This window comes from Suncus etruscus, chromosome 4 (genome assembly GCF_024139225.1).
Source record: "Suncus etruscus isolate mSunEtr1 chromosome 4, mSunEtr1.pri.cur, whole genome shotgun sequence".
NCBI classification, from domain to species: domain Eukaryota; kingdom Metazoa; phylum Chordata; class Mammalia; order Eulipotyphla; family Soricidae; genus Suncus; species Suncus etruscus.
The window spans coordinates 87,969,715-87,993,675 of record NC_064851.1 but is presented as its reverse complement, the minus strand read 5'-3'; the positions used below and the strand labels follow the sequence as shown (position 1 = coordinate 87,993,675).

Below are 23,961 nucleotides of genomic sequence, written 5' to 3'. Positions count from 1 at the left end.
ATATCTGAGGGAATTTCACAGGTTTGCATTGAATCTGAGGAGAAAGATTCAGTACAAACTATAATTCCATCCTTTCTTTGGTTTCTTTTCTGGGTCACACCTCTTACTCTGGGCTCAGGGAACATTCCCTGAGCGTTCAAAGGACCTTTGACCAAAGGGATGCTAGGGATGTGCTGCATACAATGCAAACAACCTACCTACTCCTGCCCCCAAAAAACTAAATGGGAACTCCCATTCGATCTATTATAGTTTTGAAACCAAAGTGAACTTTTAACTACTTACACAATCTCAGTCAATCTGATGTGCCAGGGAAGAAAGCCTAATGTGCTTTCCACAGGACCAAACTTCAAGACTAAATCAGGATCAGGGAAACCATTAGAACCTATGAGAGAAACATGCAAAATCTTACTATGCATTGCTTACAAATACATCACTAAAAACAAACTGATCAAAGAGTTTCAAATGACTTATGTATTTTCTTTAGCAGCTTTGTTTCACCCTACTGCCAAACATATTTTTTAAGTCTATCCTTGCTCCAACTACACAGATTTTTCTGAAAACTTCTTACTCTTACAGACTATAAAATAAAGCTGATTGTGTCAAAAGGAAGAATAAACTACCTTAAACCATACAGGTAACTCCCAAACTCGAACCATTAACCAAGAACAAATGTTTTCCTGCCATCCTGGAAACTACATTGCCTTCAGTGGTTTAGTGCTATTTCTAGTCACAGAACAAAAAACTTCAGTGATGAAAAGAAACTTGGTTTAAAATACTGATTATCAAACCCAGGGTCAGAGGGAGGGATTAATAATTGGACTTGAAAATATAAGGATATTATTGGAGGATTGTGGGGACTGCAGTGGTAGATCCTTAGGATATACCATATACTTTGGTACTAATATAACTAACCCAAACTATAATAAAATTAAAATATGTAAACATGGTATCTTTAAAAAAAATGAATGCAAAGGTAAAAAGTATCTGTTTTCTTTCCTTTTCCTATGCCCCTGATTTTATACCAAGGATCCAAGTGCTTTGGTACCTTCTACACATTTGTTAACTAATAATATAAATGCTAAGAACCTGGAGATTTTATAATTATTTGTTTACTGTATCCTCTATATCTAGAACTGTGTTAGAATATAATGCATAATAAATTTTCTTTTTTCGCTTATGGGCCACACCCAGCAGAGCTCATGAGTTATTCCTGACTCTGCACTCGGGTCATTCCTGGCGGTGCTTGGGGAACATATGGTATGCTGGGTATTGAACCCGGGTCAGCCATGTACAAGGCAAGCACCCTATCTGCTGTGCTATCACTCCAGTCCCAGCAATGGCTTCTTAGCTACTTAAAGACACTAAAGATGATTCATAAAAAATGTTAGTAAGTTGTATTTCAAAAAATATAACGTAAAATTATTTTAAAGAAATCACTAAGAAAAGATTAGTTGTGAATTATGAGAAAACTTTTGCAAATTATATATTTAAGACTGTTAAAAAATAGATGTCCTCAGAGAACAAGCAGACTCTCAAATAATGAGGTGGGACTGGAGACAGTACAATGTTATTAGTCAACAGGAAACTACAAACTAAAATCACAATGATACTATTGCACTAGAATGGCTGAAAATAAAATATTATGTCTTAAAAGTAAATGGAGAGTCAGGAATACTTAAGCTTATGTTATGTTAAAAGTATGGCCACCTTAGAAAAAAGGTTCAGCAATTCTTTATTTTCTGGGGGAAGAGGGGGAATTGGGCCATACCCAGCAGCAGTCAGGGATTACTCCTGGCACTCTGCACAGAAATCGCTCCTGGCAGGCATGGGGGACCATATGGGATGCCCGATTCTAACCACCATCTTTCTGGGTTGGCTGCTTGCAAGGAAAACACCCTACTGCTGTGCTATCTCTCTGGCCCCAGGTTCAGCAATTCTTAAAAGTTAAACATTTACTCAACCACAAATCAATTCCACTATTATTTACCCAAGAGAAAGACCTGTATGAGAATAGTCATAGCAACATTATTCAAATAAGCCAAGTATACAACTGCATCAATGATGAGTAAGTAAAAATGTGTATGTTCACAAAATAGAACACTATTCATTATCAAAAAGTAATGACCTACATGTAACATGAATATTATGTTGGGGCTGGAGAAATTGTTCAGTGGGTAGGGCACTTTCCTTGCATGTGCCCAACCTAGGTTTGATCCCTGATATCCCATATGGTCCCTGAGCCCCACCAGGAGTAATTCCTTTATTTATTTATTATTTTATTATTACTTTAGTTATTTATTTTAATGTAGGCCCACATCCCATAGTGCAAAAGTTTACTCCTGGCTTTAAGCCCTTCAGAAAAAAATGAAGGCAGTATATAAAGAAAAATACATAAGAAATTAGACATATTAACTATAGAAGTACTGGGTTTTTTTTTTCCTTAGGAGTCACACCCGGTGGTGCTCAGGGGTTACTCCTGACCATATGCTCAAAAATCACTCCTGGGCAGCCAGAGCAGTGGCACAGCAGTAGTAGGGAGTTTGCTTTGCACAGGACGACTCACCTAGGACAAACCACAGTTTGTTTCCCTGGCATCCCATATGGTCCCTGAGCCAGAGTAACCCCAGAGCATCACCGGGTATGCCCCCCCCCCAAAAAAAAAAATCACTCATGGCAGGCTTGGGGGACCAGAGGGAATACTAGGGATCCAACCCAGGTTAGCTACTTGCAAAGCAAACTCCCTACACACAGTGCTATCACTCCAACCCGGAGTACTAATTTTCTTCAAAAGAACCAAAGATAATTTACTAAGTAGAAGAATTGTAAAGTTAAAAGCAAGAAGTTCCTGGGGCACATATAGAGAGAGCAAATTAAAGGTTTTTATAAACAGTTGAAATATATCATATTAAGATAATATAGTATTTAATATAATGTAACAAAAGTGATACTATGGATGAACCTATGGATGAATATTCTTAGGATTATCCCCTATATTTTAGTTGTTAATTCAAACAGAATTCAAGTTAAAAATAAAGAGGGAGGAGGAAAATATGATGTTATCATTTTATAAAAGGCATTTTAGAGGCAGAAGCAATAGTAACAGGAAATAGGGTCAACCCGGTTCAATTGCTGGCATTATATATGGTCCTCTGAGCACCACCTGATTAATTCCTGAGTGCAGAGCCAGGAGTTACCCGCTAAGCACTGCCAGATGTGCCCCATTCTCCAAAAAAGATTTTGCCATTGCCCAGGTTCATGGCACTGAACTCCTAAAAGCCCTAAGAACTTTTGAATGACAGAGAAATACCTTTTGTGATTTTTTTCGTTTTTGTTTTTGGGTCACACCGGCAGCGCTCAGAAGTTACTTCTGGCTCTACGCTCAGGAATCGCCCTGGCAGGCACAGGGGACCATATGGGATGCCAGGATTCGAACCACCGTCCTTCTGCATGAAAGGCAAACTCACTACCTCCATGCTATCTCTCCGGGCCCCTTTTGTGATTTTTAAGCCTCTTCCCACTATCCCTATGCTTGCCAATGAGATGACTATGGTAGACCTCAAGCTAGCTTCAGGATTGGGCTGAGTGGCAAAGGAAAATGCATGTAACTAAAAAAGTACAACAACCTTTAGGAAGGGAGAGGGACTGGAGTGGGCTTAATCACTAATAGGAATGGATTTAACCAATCATGCATCTATTTAAAAAAAACCCTTTCAGAAGGAGTTTAGAGGGGCTAAAGTAACAGTACAGTGGGGTAGGGGCACTTGCCTTGCATGAGGCCAACTCGCGATGACCCCTGGCATTGCATATAGTCCCCTAGTAGTGCCAGGAGTGATCCCTGAATGCAGAGTAAGGAGTAATTTCTTAGCCCACAGGATATGCCTCCCCTACCCACCCAAAAAATAGGAGTTCAGAAAGTTTCTAGGTTGATGAACAGTGATGTACCTGTAAAAAGAAAGAAAAATCTGTGATAACCCTTTCTTTTGATTTGGGACCATGCCCAGCAGTATAGGATTTACTCCTCACTCTACATTCAGAGTTTACTCCTGATGGTGTTCAAGGAACAGTATGGGGTGCCAGAGATCGAAACCAGGTTGACTTTTTGCAAGGCATGTGCCCGACCCAATGTACTACCACTCAGAGCCTCTCTCTTGCTCTCTTAACATGTGGTTGTTCCCAAGTTTTATCCTTCAAAACAAATAAGCAAATATAATATAGTGCTTTAGGTGAATAATTTTAGCAAACTATAAAAACAGGAGAAAGTTATGAGCAATTGGTCAGAGTATACAGGCTGTTTAAGAATTGCAATTGGGATCTGAATTGTTGGAAGAGTTGCGTGACTTGAGCAATGAAGCTGAGTCTGGCTTTAACTTTGGGTGATTAATATCAGATTTGAAATGGGTTGACTTGGTGTCTAGAGAATTAAGAGATTGCACTGCCAGTAGAGGAAAACTCTCTAGAAAGAGGAAGGCTGACAAGCTGAAGTTTTACTTTCAAGAATATTATTCAGGGCCAGAAACATAGTAATGGGTTTAAGACATTTGTGGGAGAAAACTAAATGCTTATCAGGGACCAGAGATTTGATCCCCAGTATCGTATGGCCTCCTGAACATCACCCATTGATTGTAGCCCTGAAGGCACACTAAGCACCACTAGGTGTTGTGCTGGATGCCCCATGAGTGCCAGGTGACACTGGTGGTGTGTAGCATCACAAGGTTCAATCAGCACTGTGCCTCCATGCCTAGCACTGAACTGCCAGTCCGCTTGCCCAGCTACCCCAGTACCTTGGACATCCTAAGCACCACTTGGGAAGACCAAAAAACAAACAAATAATCAAAAACACTTAAGTGACTTACTAAGTAAACTGTCTAACATATCTACATCCAAATCTGTGGATTTCTTTTGATGCTGGGCTACTAACTGGCAAAAGTCCTGAGCAGCTCTCACAATATCTGCTTTTCCATCTTCTGGGGACAGCACCTTCACTGGCAACTGGTAATTGGAAACTGGAAGAAAACAAACAAAACATTAAAACAAACCACCCTGTTCCAGTTAGACTTCAAACCCAATTTCAGGAAATAGTAAGTTCAGACTAAAATAGGTACAATTTTATAGTAAACACCAGTTAAATTCTTTAAATTCAGTATCAAAGCATATAAGCTATGTTCTGGAAAAGCTTACATATCACACTGGATATTTATATACTGCTTTCTTTTTCTGTTTGTTTGTTTGTTTTGGGGCCATATCCAGCAGTGCTCAGGGGTTACTCCAGGCTATCTGCTCAGAAATAGCTCCTGGCAGGCAAGGGGGACCATATGGGACGCAGGGGCCGGGATTCGAACCAACCACCTTAGGTCCTGGGTCGGCTACTTGCAAGGCAAACGCCGCTGTGCTCTCTCTCTGGCCCCTATATACTGCTTTCTTTATAGAGTGCTCAGAGACCTTGTATTTATGAATACATATTCTACAGTCGGAATTTTAATTATAGGTAAGCTTTCAAGCTATTGGTTTAAAAATGTCGTTTGCAATTGTGGTACAGTTAATAAAAACACAGAAGAATGAAAATGAAGGTCACAGGAAAAAACCGACAGTTTCAATATTATTCATTAAATTCCAGTGACTGAAATGATTCCATTCCATTCAATATTCATTATTCCATTAATTCCTTAATAAAATCAATGGAATATACATTATCTAAAGGATTCTCCTTATCAAACTGATTCCAAGGGAGTTATTTTATGATAGTATTCTAATCAACAGTAAGCAATACCAAATTCATGTCTTCAGACATGTAAATTCTCTCTTGCCTTGTAAAGGGTCAGTTATCTTACATTTAACTAACTCCATGAAAACCAGTTTTGCTTTTATTTACAAATTCATTTAAATATTCCTGGCCTATAAATTTCTGTTCATTGGATTTTTTTTGGAACCTATTCTAAAACCTGATTGATTCCTGGTTATTTATGGGCTAAATAAAATACTTAGCATATTATTCAATTTTTAATATCTAAAAGTTATGACTTCACTTTTTTTCAGAAAATAATCTTGTAATAAGATAAAGGAAAAGTCTAAATGTGATAGATAACAAATTAAATGAGTTGACAGAATCTGTCTTAAAAGACAAAATACCTTTGTATGTTAAATACTCAATGTTATATTCATGCTTACCTTGATCATCTTTGTCATTAATATTTGCAAATTTTGGTGAGTATTTGGAACAATCTAAGCCCAGAAGTTCCTGCTGTTGTTTTAAGATTTCATCCATCAATCTGGAATTATTTCTTTTGAAAATACCTTAAGAAGAAAAAAGCAAAGTAAATTCCAACTAGGCAAATTTATCCTCTTCAGTAATTTATGGCTTCTTGGTATACACGCAACACTGGATTCCAAAACAATTATCTCAAATAAAGCAATTCTGACAAGTCATAAAAACTAGAATCTAAAAGAAAAGCATAATAACAAAACTTTGAAGTCCAGCTTCAGACTAAAGTCAAAAAGAAGACATGGCAAAACCAGTAGGTGTCAGTATATGTATAAAAATTTCAACCTAAAAAACAACCTTAAGAACTAGTTTTCTGGAAACTTTAGATAAAAAGAAACTGAGGCCCAATATTTTAAATGAACAAACTATAGATCCTATGTCCCTGATTCCCTCTTTACTTACTCTGTGCATTCAACACTATCACCTAATTTGGCTAGATTTTTTTAATCATGAAAGGCACTAAAATAATGTTACAAGAACAGAACACCAACATGAACTCAAAATATGGAAATACACTACAAACTGTCTTTGACCCTTCAATCATGCACAGAAATGTTAAAAGTTTTAACAAAATTGGATAATTGAGAAAGAAAAAAGATCTATTTTAAATACATTTATTTATAAGACTAAGATAGGGAGCTCTAACCAAAATGAAGGGACAAGATTTTGAGTTATCTTCAGACAGAAAGCTTTCCAGTGGCCACTACTTCTGTAGCATTTCTTAATTGTTCCTATTCCTGACTCCGTCAAACCTGACTTTGAAGCAGGTAAAAGATTAACTGGGGAAAGAGAATAGTAAGTAGTGATAAAATAAAACAAAGAATCTGATAAATATGCTTATACAAATGCTAACTTAATGACTGTGCAATAAAAGAAAAAAAAGAAAAAAGTTCAAAGAAAAAAATGCAATCTCCTTTGGTAAGGGAAGATTTTGTAAAATAAGGAATATTTAAGTTGTGCTGAATACAGATACATAAAGAAAATAAAATATTAAGTTAAAAAAGTAAACAAAACTACTGAATACTTAAAAAATAAGCAATACTATCAGTGCAAAGGATTTTAGAAAAGGTTCAAGGAACTAGACCTAATTAGGACTATCAAATATTAGTAAGCAACTATTTCTGAGCACTGTGAAAGTGTGTAGAAATATCCATCTTGAAGAAAATTAACCAGTCAACAGAGAAGTAGCAAACAACTGAGTATAATCCATAAGTAATTTGATGAAGGAATTTCAAGGATTCTCTACAAAACAAGAATAGAGAATGGGGGCCAGAGAGATAGAACAGTGATGTTTGCCTTGCAAGCAGCCCATCCAGGACCTAAGGTGGTTGGTTCGAATCCCGGTGTCCCATATGGTCCACCATGCTTGCCAGGAGCTATTTCTGAGCAGATAGATAGCCAGGAGTAACCCCTGAGCACCGCTGGGTGTGGCTCAAAAACCAAAAAAAAAATATTAAAAATAAAAGAATGGAGAGAATGGAGAGTATGACTTACTAGAGGTGAACATAGACAATTCTTAATTTACTCCTGGGTAATTGAAAACTGTTAATTTCCTAGAGTGGAAATGCTACAAAAAGAACTGCTTGGAAGAAAAAAGATAAATTTTCTGTTGAATCAGCTATTAAGAGCATTGCCATGTATGTTGTGGAGGCAGCTGTTAATAAACAAGTGACTTAAGAGACCTGAGAAGAGGTCTCAAACAAAGTCCTCTACCACAGGGGCTGGAATCTGATGAGTTTTGTTCCTCAGGCAGCTAGCAAGGCACCTGACAAAGAAATGACAATCATCAAGAAAATGTCTTGTTGGGCCAGAGCAAGCAATAGTACAGGCAGCCACAGCAGTCCCATGGTCCCCCAATCCCTGCCAAGAGTGATCCCAGAGTACAGAGCTAAGAGTAAGCCCTGAGCACAGCCAGGTGTGGCCCCCTAAGAACAAAAACAGTCTGTTGAATGACAAGCCAGTGACTGGATGGGGGACTGAAAAGGTCTTTGTTAGGATGATATTTTCATAGGGCATAAAGAATGAGAAAAGTTTTTACAGGTATGGGTCTGGGAAGGTAACATGGTAAAGAATGGAGGATGGAGATGAAAGTGACCAATTGAGCATCATCTTTCACTTCCAACTTAAACTGGAAGTCACAGATAAACAAATGGCAACTACTATTACAGAGCCAGGAGTAGTCTGAGCTTTGCCCAGCGTGGCCCCAAAACAAAACAGACAACTAAAATCTCCACACAGGGAGAGGGCAAGAGGGCTAAGGATGTATCCAAGTCCACTGCAAGCTAAAGATAGAAAAGGCTGGAGCATGGGGCCAGAGCAACAGAACAGCAGTAGGATGTTTGCCTCGCATGCGGTGAACAGGATGGACCCAAGTTCAATCTCTGGCACCCCATATGATTCCACAAGCCTGTTAGGAGCGATTTCTGAGTGCAGAGCCAGGAGTAACTCCTGAGTAACTCCTGAGAGGAGAGAAGAGGAGGGGAGGGGAGGGGAGGGGAGGGGAGGGGAGGGGAGGGGAGGGCAGGGGAGGGGAGGGGGGAGGGGAGGGGAGGGGAGAGGAGGGGAGAGGAGGGGGGAGAGGAGGGGAGAGGAGAGGAGAGGAGAGGAGAGGGGAGGGGAGGGGAGGGGAGGGGAGGGGAGGGGAGGGGAGGGGAGGGGAGAGGAGAGGAGAGGAGAGGAGAGGAGAGGAGAGGAGAGGAGAGGAGAGGAGAGGAGAGGAGAGGAGAGGAGAGGAGAGGAGAGGAGAGGAGAGGAGAGGAGAGGAGAAGAAAAGTCTGGCACATATGCTTTGCTTGTAGAAACTCCAGGTACAAATTCTAACACCACAGTGCCTCAAAGAACTGCTAGAAATAGCCCAAGCACTGTACTTGGAGAAGCACATTACCAGGCATACCCTCCTTCCCCCAAACAAAGAAACATCTGACTGATACCTTGCCCCAGAAACTTCCAATGAAATGCATTAAAGTACATAATCATAAAAATTAAGTTTGGGGGGCCGGCGAGGTGGCGCTAGAGGTAAGGTGTCTGCCTTGTAAGCGCTAGCCAAGGAAAGGACCACAGTTCGATCCCCCCACGTCCCATATGGGCCCCCAAGCTAGGGGCAATTTCTGTGCACTTAGCAGGAATAACCCCTGAGCATTGGGTGTGGCCCGAAAAACCAAAAAAAAAAAAAAATTAAGTTTGGAAATATAAAAATAACTCCTAGCGCCCATATCCAGATCAAATAAAAATATGTATTTCCAAATACAAATTATGATGGAAGATTATTATTGCCAAAAGCAACCTGAATAACAATGTTTACAACAATAATATTTGTATAGCAATACAGATGTATGGAAGAGAACCATTATACTCAAAGTTAATTGTAAAATTCACAAGAATTTTTTTACAATATAAATATATAAGCTTATAAATATAATAGCTTCAATTATTTATGAAAGTAAAAAAATAATTTAGGCCATACTTTGGTCTAACCTGTAAACATAAATTACAAAAGTATATGAATAAAAACACAAAATCACAACTCTAATACAAACTGTTACTTATATTTCTCAGATAGATTTAAGATTCATTTTAGTAGTAAGCAGCACTAGGAACCCTTACTTTTATTTACATCACACTGATTCTTTTTTTTTGGGGGGGGGGGAGGCCACACCTGGTGGCACTCAAGGGTTACTCCTGGCTCTGTGCTCAGAAATTAGTCCTGGAAGGCTAGGGGGACCATATAGATGCTAGGGGCTGGAACTCAGATAAGCTGCTTGCAAGGCAAATGCCCTACTGGCTGCTGTCTGTTGTTTTGGCCCCATGACCCCTTCTTTGATAGTCTAAAAGACGAAATGCTTTCTTCTCAACATTTCACTCATTTTTCTCTTAGCCACCAGATTAAAACAGGAAAACGTTTCATAAATTGTTTTTTTTTTTTTTTTTTGGATTTTGGGTCACACCTGGCGGTGCTCAGGGGTTACTCCTGGCTGTCTGTTCAGAAATAGCTCCTGGCAGGAACCAACCACCTTTGGTCCTGGATCGGCTGCATGCTAGGCAAACGCCGCTGTGCTATCTCTCCAGGCCCTTTCATAAATTCTTGCTCTCTCCAAACAAAGGATGACAATTTCTGCGCCAAATTTGTTGCTACCTCATCTCAATATTTATCTTGTCCTGCTCAATATTCCTCAAGTGTGGCCAGCCATTAGTGAAGACCTTCCTTCCTCCTCAAAACTCTATGCTTATTACACTTTGTCCATTTCCACTCCTGCTTCAACTTCCAACTTACTCCTTGAAAAGTCTCATTTCACTTTGAACTCACATCTTTTCCTCTTTCCAGCTCTATAGAGAAAAGGCAGTATGAGAAAAGTAAATGTGTAAGTGTAGACAAAACAGGTAATTTAAAACAAAAATTTTCTTTAAACCATTATATAATAATTACAACTCCTCTTGTTCTATGTCCAATACAAACATCATTATCTGTACACTCGGATATTTTCAGCACTCTCTAGCTTTGCCACTAATAGCCCCACAATGCTCTATCAATCTGACACGTACTTGTCTAATGCAATGCTTCGTACTTTTAAGCAATCTTTTTTTTATAATGTTACAACCACTTGCTACATGGTCTTCCTGCCGATTATAGCTAATACGTACCAGTAGATTAACAAACAGACCTTTAAGCATGCTGTATACTAACTTGACAGTTGTCAGTGGCTCCCAAAATGTTAATGTAAGGTATCAAGAACAAACTACTTGCAATAAATTCTAGCAGAGACTTCACCACTTGGTGAGAGGTAATAGTCTTATTCCCCAAATAAAATCTTTTCCACAAATCACAGAGTAACAGCAACTTAATCTCTTGTTAGACCGTCCCAATCCCACTCGTGTACATCTCTGCGAATTCTTCATAGGCCAGTTTTTCAATGTCACACTTATTGCAAACAGTCTATCCCAGTGAGATGTGCTCAGTCCCTTCTGATTCATCCTTTCTCCTTCCAAGTATACATATTTTGTTAAGATTCCTTTATAGACATGTTTTAATTCCAGTGATAACTTATCCACACTACTAAATTATGTAGACTATTCTAAATTTGTGTCTTATTTATCTATTTTGCCCAAAGTCACCCTTCACATTGCAGGAATTCAATATTTATCTAGTAAATTGAGTTAATGCACAAAGTGCCACCTAATAACAAAATATAAAGGGACAAGTTACTAAGCAGAATTTTCAAGATGTTTCTAGGAATCTCTCACAGAAAAAGCAAAAACTTCCAAATTGCACAAAGGCAGAAATTTTACTTAAATGAAAGTATTACTAGATGCACAGTACATATACAGTAAAATCATGTAAAAAGATAAATGAAAGAAAAATTTCATAAAATTATTTTAAACAAACCTTCGTCTTGGTTGATTCGAATAAGTTAAATTTAAAAATCCAGTTTTTGAGAAGTGCTAAAGCATGAATAAACTAGTTTAAGTATGATATGAATAAGGTAGATTAACAGAAGAGGTTTCCTAGTGCCTCTTGAACTCTATCCAGATATCTGATTATACCCTATGGTAGTATTTCTCTCACCAATAAGGGACATCTAAACATGTATTTTTGTATATTACAACAACATTTGGGGATGGGGGTTGGGTCACATCCAGCAGCACTCAAGGGTTGCTCCTGGCTCTACGTTCAGAAATCGCTCCTGGCAGGCACAGGGGACCATATGGGATGCCAGGATTCGAACCCCACCGACCTTCTGCATGCAAGGCAAATGCCTTACCTCCAGGCAGGCTATCTCTTCGGTCCCATATTTATATTATTTTTTAAGAATTTAACTTGCGGGCCCGGAGAGATAGCACAGCTGCGTTTGCCTTGCAAGCAGCCGATCCAGGATCTCAGGTGGTTGGTTCGAATCCCGGTGTCCCATATGATCCCCCGTGCCTGCCAGGAACTATTTCTGAGCAGACAGCCAGGAGTAACCCCTGAGCACTGCTGGGTGTGGCCCAAAAACCCAAACCCCCCCCCAAAAAATAATAATTTAACTTGCACAGAAATACCACTTTAGGGCCCTTAGTTAAATGCCATTTGGAATGTATTTTTTTTTTTTTTTTTGGTTTTTGGGCCACACCCGGTAACGCTCAGGGGTTACTCCTGGCTATGTGCTCAGAAGTTGCTCCTGGCTTGGGGGACCATATGGGACACCGGGGGATCGAACCGCGGTCCGTCCAAGGCTAGCGCAGGCAAGGCAGGCACCTTACCTTTAGCGCCACCGCCCGGCCCCGGAATGTATGTTTTTTTACCACTACTTTTCATCACCTGTAGATAAATATTTTGCCAGAAATGTAACAATCAACATAACCAGAATGGTACTAAAAGTGACCGAATTCTCCTGAAAATGTAACATAAATGTTAGGTACAAAAGCTTTGGAATAAAATCTAATTCTGGAAACTTTTGTTGGCAAACAAAGTACAATTCAGTTTATAATTCCATTATCTAGATTCTAGAGGAAATGCAGCTCTTCTTTCAATTCAAGCAATATACACTGACTATTCTTTACATGAGAAACAACAAGTTATATACTACAGGAGAAATAAAAATGAGGACAGAGAACATCAGTGGAGGTTAAAATCTTGTAAAAAAAATATTCAGGGATATAGACATATGGCTGTTACTTTACAAAATGAGAATAGAAGTGCCTCTACTGGTGTATAAAGTTCTGAGCAAATCCAAGGATTTAGCAAGATTAGGAAAGAATGGAAGCGGTAATGTGACAAGATAGACTTAAGGAGAATCAATAATAGCCTTATGACAGGTTGACATATGCCTGGAAAAGGAACATTCCAAGAGAAAAGAATATAAACTAAACTAAACATGCAGCAAAAGGATAGATAATTACTATCGTATTTTAATTTTTGTTTTGTTTTGGTTTTTTTTTTTTTTTTTTTGGTTTTTCGGGCCACACCGGGTTGATGCTCAGGGATTACTCCTGGCTAAGCGCTCAGAAATTGCCCCTGGCTATGCGCTCAGAAATTGCCCCTGGCTAGGGGGAACCATGGGGATCTAACTGCGGTGCTGCACTCACAAGGCAGACACCTTACCTCTAGCGCCACCTCGCCCGCCCCATAAGACAACATTTGAAACAAAAAAAAGTCAACCGAAAATCGGGGGTCGTCCTATACAACGAGTATTCCCGAAAAACCTTCTGATATGCCGCTAAACGAAAATTATCTGGATGTTGCCACGAACTTGATCCTGCACCAATCAGTGCAAGGCTGCTTGGACCGCCTCTCTAACTCAGCCAATCCAAGTAGGCTTTTTATGCATGCAAATTAGACAATGTTCTGGACCTGAATCTACACTGTAAAAAGCCTGCTCAGATTGGCCAAAGTCAGAGAGGAAGTCTATTACAGAATAACCTTTGAACCTTTGCTTATTGTGATTGGCTCACTGTGGTACATACAGTTGCAGCACAGGAAAGTTCTGTCTTATACAGCAAATATAGGCCTAAACCTATGTTTTAATTGTAAAATTAGGGGGTCATGCTCGCTTCAGCAGCACATACATTAAATTGGAACAATACAGAGAAGATTGACATGGCCCCTGTGCAAGGATGACAAGCAAATTCGTTAAGTGTTCTGTATTTTTATATTTTCACAAAAGTAATCCTAAATTACTGGACTTTATTTGTTCATATTTAATGTTTTGGAATCTCAATAAGGATTTCCTTGTACATTAAAAGCTTCCTTAAAATACAAAAAAATTATTAGGGGGTCGTCTTATACGATGGAAAAATATGGTAAGAAATGGGCGGCAGACTTGGAAAGTACATAGGACAGACATTTTTTAAAGATTATGAGTAAGGAACCTATAACCCCAAGTCATTGTTTGAAAGCCTAACACTGACTGTTAGGCTATCTACAAACTCTGTAGTCTTGTATTCTCCAACAGAAAGTGCTTCACTTTAGAATAATATGAAGAATCTGCTATGGCCAAGAAAACAGAAACAAAGATAAACCACGTGACTGTTAAATTAAAAAACTTCTGTACCTAAAAGGATATGACAAAAGACACCACTGCAATGGGGCCGGGCGGTGGCGCTAAAGGTAAGGTGCCTGCCTTGCCTGCGCTAGCCTTGGACGGACCGCGGTTCGATCCCCCGGTGTCCCATATGGTCCCCCAAGCCAGGAGCAACTTCTGAACACATAGCCAGGAGTAACCCCTGAGCGTTACCGGGTGTGGCCCAAAAACCAAAAAAAAAAAAAAAAAAGACACCACTGCAAAAACTGGAATACCTGCCTATCATTCATCTGATAATGTGCTAATATCCAAGATACATAAGGCACTGATAGAACTTTACAAGAGAAAAAAAATCCAACCCCTAATAAAAACTGAAAGCTGAGATGAACAGAAGCTTCCCTCAAAAATACATGCAGCACATGACCAAAATGCTCTGTGTCCCTAATCATCAGAAAATGGAAATCTAAACAATGAGATATCTGACATCAGAGTCTTGCACAATCAAAAAAGAACAAAAAACAATACTGGCACAGATGTAGGGAGAAAGGAACTTTCATTTGCTCCTGGTAGGAATGTTAACTAGTCCTGCCTTTCTGCAAAACAAATGGACATTCCAGGGCTTTTCCTGGACACATGGCTAGGCAAGCCAGCGAGGTGGGTCCCTTGGAGTAGCTTATTGGTTTCCCTAGGCTTTCCCCATTTCCCTCCTGGTCCAAAGGGAGCATCTGGGGTGGGGGCTCTGACCTTTCGGCCTTCTAGCTCTGGAAAGATTTCCTTCCTTCCTGGGAGCCGGGAGGTTCTGCCAACATGGGGCTTGGCAGCCCTCCACCATGCCAAAGGCCTCTTTAACCAGGCCTAGGAAGGGGTGCGGGACATGGGTCACCCCAGCACCCCTCTACCTCATTCCTCCGGAATTCCAGGGCTTTTCCTAGCCACATTCCTGGGCAAGCCAGCGAGGTGGGAATAGCAGCACAATAGGTTCTGGCTTCAGGAATTACCAGGAAGTTTCCTTACTAAACCTATCCATTGTGAAACTGAGCAGGGACTAGTGCCCCCACGCGGAATACAATGACAAATATTTGGATATCATTGCGTTTCATCTGCTTGTCATAATCGGAAAGCCGTCCAGGAGCTCATTTTATTCCTTTACTCCCTCACTCCCATCTCGTTACCCTATATTTAACCATTTTTCTGTACTAATGATTTTTGTTTTGGCCAAGGTGGATTGCATATCTTTCACAGTAATTTTTTGGGTGGAGTCTGAAGCTTCAGCAGGCAACATGTCACGGCAAGGTTCCACGCTATAGGCTTTTTGGCCAAGATAAGGTGAAGATGCAGCCTCGGTTGACCCCCACAGCCTTCTCCCTCCTTCCTCCCTGTCCCCAGAGTTATTCCTGGACACCTGCTCAGGGTCCCAGCAAGTGGGTTCCATCGAGAAGCTATTTATTTTATTTTTTTATTTCCCTGAAATAAGTACTTTTCAGCCTCCTTTTTTTCTTTTTTTTTTTTTTTACTTATGATTGAGTTTTAATTATACAATGTACACCACCCTTCACCAATGCACATTTCCTGACACAAGTGTCCCCAGTTTCCCTCCTACACTTGCACTTGTCTGCCTTTGAGGCAGATATTTTACTTTCTCTCTCTTTTTCTCACTCTCTCTCTTCATTTCTTTCCTTCCAGACACTATTATTTACACAATTGTTAACGAAGGGGTACATTGTATATCACTTTATCTCCTTTAAGCACCCAGTTTTTGTTCAGAACGATCAGTTTCAATTATGATTGTCATAGTGAAACCTTCTCTACCCTAAATGCACTGCTCCAAAACTTGTGGCTTTCTACCATGGACTGATCTTCCTGGACTTTTCTCTATCGCCTCTGGATATTGTTATCTTTTTTTTTTTTTTTTATGTCTCACATTTTTTTTTTTTTGTACAAGTACAACAATTTTAACCAATGGAAGCATAAACACATTTTGATGGCGGGAAGGATAAAGAGGAACCTGGCAGGATGGGGGGAGGGGAAGCAAATTCTTAAACAAATAGCTAATTGATATTTACGCAAATACAATTATTTGTTTAGCCTATTTTCCATTTAGATCTATCTATTGTGCAAGCAATAAGGATCATAATTTAAACTTTACAAAAACATATCTATAACTACATGCTTGAGAGCAGTTACAAAAACAGGTTCCATGGAAAGGTTAAGGAATCTGGTTAAGCCAGATTCTTTGTGCTGAGCTAAATTTATTTGCAGAGTTTTCTGTTGGTTCGGGGCTATGCAAACTTTTGTGGCTTGAATCAGGCAGGCGGTGGAAAATACATTCAGAGTTCCTTTGATATGTGGGGTGCTCGGTCTCCCACATCTCCCCCTGTTTAGTATACAATATGGAAGGGACAGACGTGCCTCGGTGGACTGGCCACACTGGGTGAAGAGGTGTGGGGCTTCCAGTCACCGCATCTGCTACCCTTGAGTCAGTCGTTTCCAAAGCTTGGCAAGGCGCGAGCGCACAGATTGAGGTCTATGCGCCAGCTCCTCGATAACTTCAAACTTAAGTGGCGGAGAGTTGGCAGGAGGGGAGATGTCAGGTGTCAGTTGGTCTTCTGAGGTGCATAGTTGTTGGTACAGAACCTTTGAGTCCTTTCTGGTTGCTTCATCCACTTGATTCTTCACGAAGGTGGTGAGTTTGCGAAAAGCCCAAGGACCAAAGGAAACTAGCAACATAAAGCCAATAAAGGGCCCCAAAAAGGCTGGGAGCACTGTTGTTATCCATGGAGTGGTAGAAAACCAATTTTTGTACCAGCTCTCACTCTGCTCTATATCTTTTTGTCTATTTACTAAATTATCCTCTATGTGTTAAATGCTATCTCTAGCTAAGCCGAATTTATTTTAAAAAGCAACATTTTACTCTAAGGATGACACAAATTCCCCCCTCCCTCAAAAAAAAATGTTAATTTTGAACCACGGCGGTTATTCTGCATTCTTTGCTAGGAAATCAACAGTAGTGTAAACTTCTTTAAGTTTGTAAACATTTTTAGCAACAGTTATAAGGCATTAGTAGATTCTAGAGTATGAACCAATGAATAAATATTTGTGCTTACACCAATAACACCTAGGCCTTTTAATAAGGCTAGGGTGATGGCAGTGTTTGATTTTTGTACTGCAGCGGGGGAGAGACACAAGATTATATTTAAGAGGTAATAAGGCAATTTTTGATCTAACAGTCAATTTAGACATAAAAACAACCAAAACACAGTGGTACTAGGACTAAAGAAACAAATGTAAAACAATGGGGGAGATAAACTAGTGAAACAGGCAAAAAACGTTAAATTGGGGGCAATCATGAACTGAAAGGAGATCGAGAAGCTATTTAAAAGAGGCCCAGGCTTCCTTGTTCCTGCAAGGGGCTGGAGAGGACTGGTTAACTTTCAACTTCCAGCAATTAGGAAGCAAACGGCTCTCGGGGAGTTGGAAGCTTCAGCAAACAACAAGGGGAGGACACGGCTCCATGTGCTCTTTGCTTGTCCAAATCACAGACCAAAGTGGTGTCTCAGAAACAACACCCTCCCTCTTGACTATTTCTAAAACATAAAAGGGTCACGTGTATCTCCTTTGTATATCTCAGATGTATTCCCTTAATATCTATAACTCTTTTCGATCATCCTCATATAGTGACAATTTTGCCCACTGGCTTTGTTATTTGATTGTTTGATTTTCCCCCTTTGAGATCTGTTTTATAAGCAATACTAGTAGAAGAGTATCTGTATAGATTTCATGTTTGAACCAAGTTACGGGGAATGTTGGACTTTATTCGTTGGCCCAGATGCACCAACAATATCTTGTGGCATTGCTTCTCTTTTTGCATAGGCACATTAAAATGGGAAAATAATACATATGCAAATAATTCTTATCTAATAGAGATGGGAACACTAATTTGGTAATGCAATTAGGCCTTATACCCTGAATATTGGCATAATGATTTGGCTTAGGCCAAAGAAGAATGGGCATCGCCCACACACACCTGAACAATGGATACCATCTATGGAAACAACCACAATTGTCTATAACATTACCAGGATCCAAGCCTCTACCAGGGAAGACCTACCACTGCTTTGGCACTGACTTACTCCAAAGAGTGCTCCCAACACCCAGACGACTCAGCAACAGCCTGCTTGCAGGGCAGATCGCTCTGCATTTAATGGTATGCTGAAACTAGAGGATGCTCCACATCAGCCTGACATCGATGAAAGAAATGCACGAATCCAGGATGTTTAAATATAAGAATCTGATACCAACAATAGCTAAAGTGTGAAAAAGTTTCACCGGGACCACGGAGAATGACGCGGGTTGGACAGACTGGAATGCCTGGAACCCAGAGTCGGTCTTATGCCAAAAAACTTCTGGGATGAGGCCTTTTTGTAATCAGGTCAAGGATTTTTTTTTCCATTTTTCCCATTTTTCTGGACCTATGCAAACAACGGCGATTGCCACTATCACACCTTTACTATATTTTTTCACTCTTATCCTTTAAGGAAAAAAAAAATACAATTTACTGAACTTAAAAACAAATAACTGTAGTAGAATGCCTGTCTCGAATACAGGCAGGGGATGGGAAGGGGGGAAGGAGTAATGTTACACTGGTGAAGGGGTGTGTTCTGTTTATGACTGTAACCCAACTATGATCATATTACTTAAATAAAAATATATTTTAAAAAATGGACATTCCTAAAAAAAAATCTAGAAATTGAGCTTCTATTTGAGTCAGCAATCCCCACTTTTTGGAATATAAATATACCCTCTGGCCTCAAAAACACAATTCACAGCAGACAAAATCTGGAAACAACCAAAGTGCCCAGAATAGATGGCTGGATAAAGAATTTATTAAGAAATAAAACTACGTACACAATTGATTACTTGGTTTTAAGAAAAGATAAAATCAGTAATTTGCTGCTTCATGGACAGATCTGGTCTTATGATGAGTGAAGTTAAAGAGACCAACTTAGAATGTTCTCTACCTCATAAAGAAACAACAAGGAAATAACAAATGCCTTAAATCATTAAGTGAAGAACATGAGAACTAGTATTTAGTATGTAGCATAGGGGGTAGGTGAGGTTAGGACAATAGTGAAGGGAAATGGTCAACTGAGAGGAGGTGCTGAATGATAAGTAGTATTAGGTATGAAACACTATCAGTAGCAATAATATAAGCCATGGTGACAAAAATTTATTAAAAAATGTCTGTCATAGAGGCAGGTTGATGGGTAAGAAACGGAACCTTCATGGAAGGAAATTGACACAGGTGAAGTGACTAATAATAGAACATTGCATGCCTGAAACTCAATCATGAATAACTGTGATTTACAATAACTAAATAAAAGAATCTAGTCAGATTATCTTCACTCATTAAAAAAAGAAACATGGAAGATGAATAATTTGATGTTAAGACAAGTAATATTCTTTGATTCGCGTTAGGTTCAAATTTCAGTGATCAGAAATATGAAACAGCTTTCTCTCAATCTCTACTACCAACTTGCATTACCTCACCAGCTTAATTTTTTTTATTGTTGTTCATTTTTGAGCCAATACTGGTGGTGCTCAGAGGCTCTGTGCTCGGGAATCACTCCTGATGGTCTCGGGACCATATGGGACGCCAGGGTTGGAACCTGGATCAGATGTGTGCAAGGTTTAATTTTTAAGATATCTATAACTTGAGATAACTTGATTCCTTAAGAAGACAATATTACTATTCTACTCTATATTCCAATACTTTCGGCTACAATAGGTACTCAGTACAATGTAACATGTAAGAGTATATCAAAAGGTCTTTTATGATACATAGATAGAACTCTTTATGAAATTAAAAATGTTAAAGTATTTATACTTTCCCTAGAAAAAGGGCATTTCTAATATATTTACAGAACTTGCTCCATAACTTCTTTCAGCTTCAAAGCAATGAAGCTTTCTTTTCCTGGAACTCTATTCAACATGTATCGCCTCTTCCACTATTGGCTTTCAACATTTTTCCCCTTCTCTGTTTATTTTTCCTTATAGCATTTATGATTTAATATATCACATATTTTAATAATTTATAATTTGCCATATTTCCACCAAGATGTAAGAGATTTTTGCCATCTATCTTGTTCAGTTAACCACTACACTTCTATACCAAGAATACTATTAAGTAGATCTCCTATACTATTAAGTACTTACACCTAAAAATAACCTATTGTCATCTCTTGAGTATAAAAGTAGATAAATCCCAAGTTTTGTTTTTCAAACAACAAAATTGTACCTTAAAAATAAATAAAATCGTTGGGGTCGGAGCGATAGCACAGAGGTAAGGCATTTGCCTTGCATGTGGCCAACACAAGATGAACCCCAGTTTGAATCCCGGCATCCCATATAGAATTCTAAGCCTGCCAGAAGAGATTGCTGAGCACAGAGCCAAGAGTAACTCCTGAGCCATGCCAGGTGTGACCCAAAAACAATAAATAAATAAATAAATAAATAAATAAATAAATAAATAAATAAATAAATAAATAAATAAATAAGGCTGGAGAGACAGTAGAGCACTTAACCCAGTTTGATCTTTGACACCATGTATGGCTCTCCGAGCCCACTAAGAATGAGGCCTGAGCAATCAACAGTAAGCACTGAGCACTGCTGCAGTGGCTCAAAAACAAATAAATGGATAAATAAAACTGAGGACAGAGAGACAAAACAGGGGTTAAGGAAAGTGCCTTGCACACAGCTAACCTCAGTTTGATTCCTTACACATGGTCTACAAGTATTTCCAGGTCAATCTTTGGAGGCTCCTAAGCACTTCGATGGCCCAGGTAATTCCTAGGACTGCACAGCCTCTCAAGAGTGAACATCTAGCCAAGTGGGCTAACCTAGCAGTCACACCTTACCTTCCTCCCCATATATTTTAAACAGGACACAACATAGCACAAATCTTTCAGTGAATATGACACAGAATTAGTCTGAATCATATCAGCAATTCAGTAACAGGAATTTCCAGAACAAGGAAGTGTGGCAATAATATCTTTTGTTAGTAGTCACAGTAATGAAGTAAAATTGAGTTATAATTTTTCTTCCCTATTATGAGGTAAACTCACTTGTTTTATTTATTTCATAAACAGATGGGGATTGTTATTGGGCCATACCCAGAGGCGATGCTCAGGAAATCATACTGGGGGAGGGATTAAACCAGGCTTGGTCGCAAGCAAAGCAAGCACCTTAATCTCAGTACTACCTTTCCAGACAATTTGCCTTAAAAGAAATCACCTGATCCAAGTGATTCACTTAGATGTCAATTCACCATATTGTTTAATGGTTTAAACTAATTTCAATTCTGCTTCGCTCCTCCACTCCCACCCTGGAGACTACATTTCTTATTTACTTTGGTTTAAACAAAGATTGTATTGCCTCCCATGAGTCTTATGATTTCTATTAGTCTGCTGAGTTCTTTGGCAAGTTCCATAAAATGCCAGCTCCGGAATATATGGAACTTTTGCCTATGGGATAAATTATGATAAGAGCCTGAGTCACCACATGACTATTTGCTGCAAGAAGGTGATAGGTCATCAGAGGACTCTAATACTCTGTAAGAATGAGTTTAACTCCAACCTACTCTTTCTGATGAAACTCCAGACTGAGCTGATATCTATGAATAAACTCAAGTCCTAGGGGCCAGAGTGATAGATGTTTATCTTGCACAGAGACAACACTGGATGGACACCAGTTCGCATCCTGTAAGGTCGACGAGCTTGGCCCGAATGATTTGAGTGCAGAGCCAGGAATAATCCCTGAGGGCAGCCAGGTGTGACTCAAAATCAAACAAACAAAAATGACAAACCTCAAGTCCTAGCTTCTGTGGAGTACATCACTCATTTAAGTTGCTGAACAGAAAAGAAAAACATCAATTTTATGCTTCCATCCCAATACCCCCAAAAAAGTCATTGTTATCTTTGTAATCAAGGAGCTGTCAGATTTTGATTAAAACATAACCTGGTATTTCAAGCCTCCCTCCCCTAGATCTACTACTCACTCACTCTCCAAAGTCCTGTTTATAGGTCTCTTCCCATTTCATCGTTGCAACTAGCTCTGATAGTTATTCACGATGTCACCTACGGGTCTATTTCCCACAAGTCTGAGTCTATGGCACTTAATGTAAGAGTCCAATGAATACGCCTGGCACTTGTAATTGTGGATTATAGCCACCCAGTTAAGTGTTGGGTTTAAAGTTGAGAGGGGAAAAAAAAAAAAACATTTCCCTTAAGGTGAAATTTATTCCTTCAATCAAGACAATTTGAGAGTTGTGTACTGTGTTAAGGATCCGAGGCTAGCACACCATTCCCAACTGATTAAGACAGAGGGTGACGATTTTCCTTAACCTTTAGTTTCAGCCTCTCTAAATCCAGTCTGATTACCATCTGGCCTCCACCACTTGACTTTTGTGCATAAACCCTGCAGGGTCTGGCCATGTCTTAAGAAGTGTTTTTGAACAGCTCCAGAGAGCATAGCAAGGCAGATGTAGCAAGAGCTAAGCATGGCCTAGCAAGGGGGGCAAACGAAGTTGTTAAGCAGGGACGAGATAAGAGTGCATGCCTGGTGGACACAGCATAAATCAGTGTGTGCGGCTGATCTCATACCTGTGAAGACTGCTGGCCCCGGGGTGCAGGCGAGGGCCTGGTAACGAACCCCTAATCGTGTATTGAATTCTAGCGGGTCACTCCCGTTCGGCACCAGCGCCGCAACTTGCACTCAAGTCAGGGTGGCGGGACCGAGACTTGTATCTAGGGAAGCGGGAGAGAAGCGTCCGGGATCCACCTGCCGGAAGTGCTGCGGAGGCTCCCGAGGCCGGAGACGCCCGCGGCCACGGTGGGGTTCGGCGAGCGGCCCGAGCCTTCCCCCACCCCACACACACACACCTGGCGCCAGGCTCACCTTGGTGGTCGTAGACGCTGATGTAGGAGATGCCCACGGCCAGGCACCACACCACCAGGCTCGCGATGTCCGTGAAGCTGGGCTCCAGCTCCTCGGCGACCACCAGGCCCATGTGCACGGGCAGCTTGTCCAGGGCGCGGCCCTCGGCGCGCCACCGCAGCCGGGCCGGGCCGCTCCTGCCGCGCGGGGGCCGGGCGAGGCGGCGGTGCCGGGACCCGGCCGGGGACTGGCGGAGCGCGAAGCCGAGCAGCGCTAGGACCGCGGCGGAGGAGGCGCGGCAGCAGCGCCGCCAGATCCAGTTCCAGGTGCCGAAGCGAACGTGGAGCAAGGCGAGCAGCGTGCGGTGCAGGCAGAGCAGCGATCGGTGCAGCACCCGCCACACCAGCTCGTACAGCCCCGTCATGCTCCTCGCGGCGCCCGGGCGCCTCCTTGGCTCTGTCTGCCCCTCCCGGCCACGGCGGTCTCTTTATCCGGCCCTGCGACGGGCGCGGGCCATCGCGCCGCGTTCTCCCGCCCCCCGCGCCGAACCCCCTTTGGCTCTGCCAACACCTCACCTCGCCCCCGCCGCCATCTTGCTCCAGACTCGGAAGCCCCGCCCCCTGCTAGTACATGGACGACCGCGATTGGCCCTGCGGGATTCTGGGCCGAGGTGGTGGCCTAGACTGACACGTGGAAGGGACGGCACGCGCTGCCGACCTGGAGTCCCCTACAGCGCCCTCTAGTGGTGCGGAGGGCGAAAGAGCCAAAGATGCCCTT

The 23,961-nt window shown here is 40.9% G+C and overlaps 1 protein-coding gene and 1 non-coding gene across 2 annotated transcripts in view; one reads left to right on the top strand and one right to left on the bottom strand.

Moving 5' to 3' along the window:
- The window catches only part of NUS1 (NUS1 dehydrodolichyl diphosphate synthase subunit), a 29,050-nt gene extending 5,433 nt beyond the window's left edge, over nt 1–23,617 (bottom strand). Inside the window, exons 1-4 of the mRNA XM_049771370.1 lie at nt 23,206–23,617; nt 6,166–6,291; nt 4,854–5,003; nt 283–382 (exon numbers count right to left, since the gene is read on the bottom strand). Coding sequence (XP_049627327.1) covers nt 283–382; nt 4,854–5,003; nt 6,166–6,291; nt 23,206–23,608 — 779 coding nt within the window. The 5' untranslated portion in view covers nt 23,609–23,617. The remainder of the gene's footprint in view (nt 1–282; nt 383–4,853; nt 5,004–6,165; nt 6,292–23,205) is intronic.
- On the top strand, nt 13,777–13,881 carry LOC126007490 (U6 spliceosomal RNA). Its single transcript, XR_007495055.1, has one exon. It is a non-coding gene; the product is annotated as a U6 spliceosomal RNA (small nuclear RNA).
- Nucleotides 23,618–23,961: the final 344 nt, after the last annotated feature.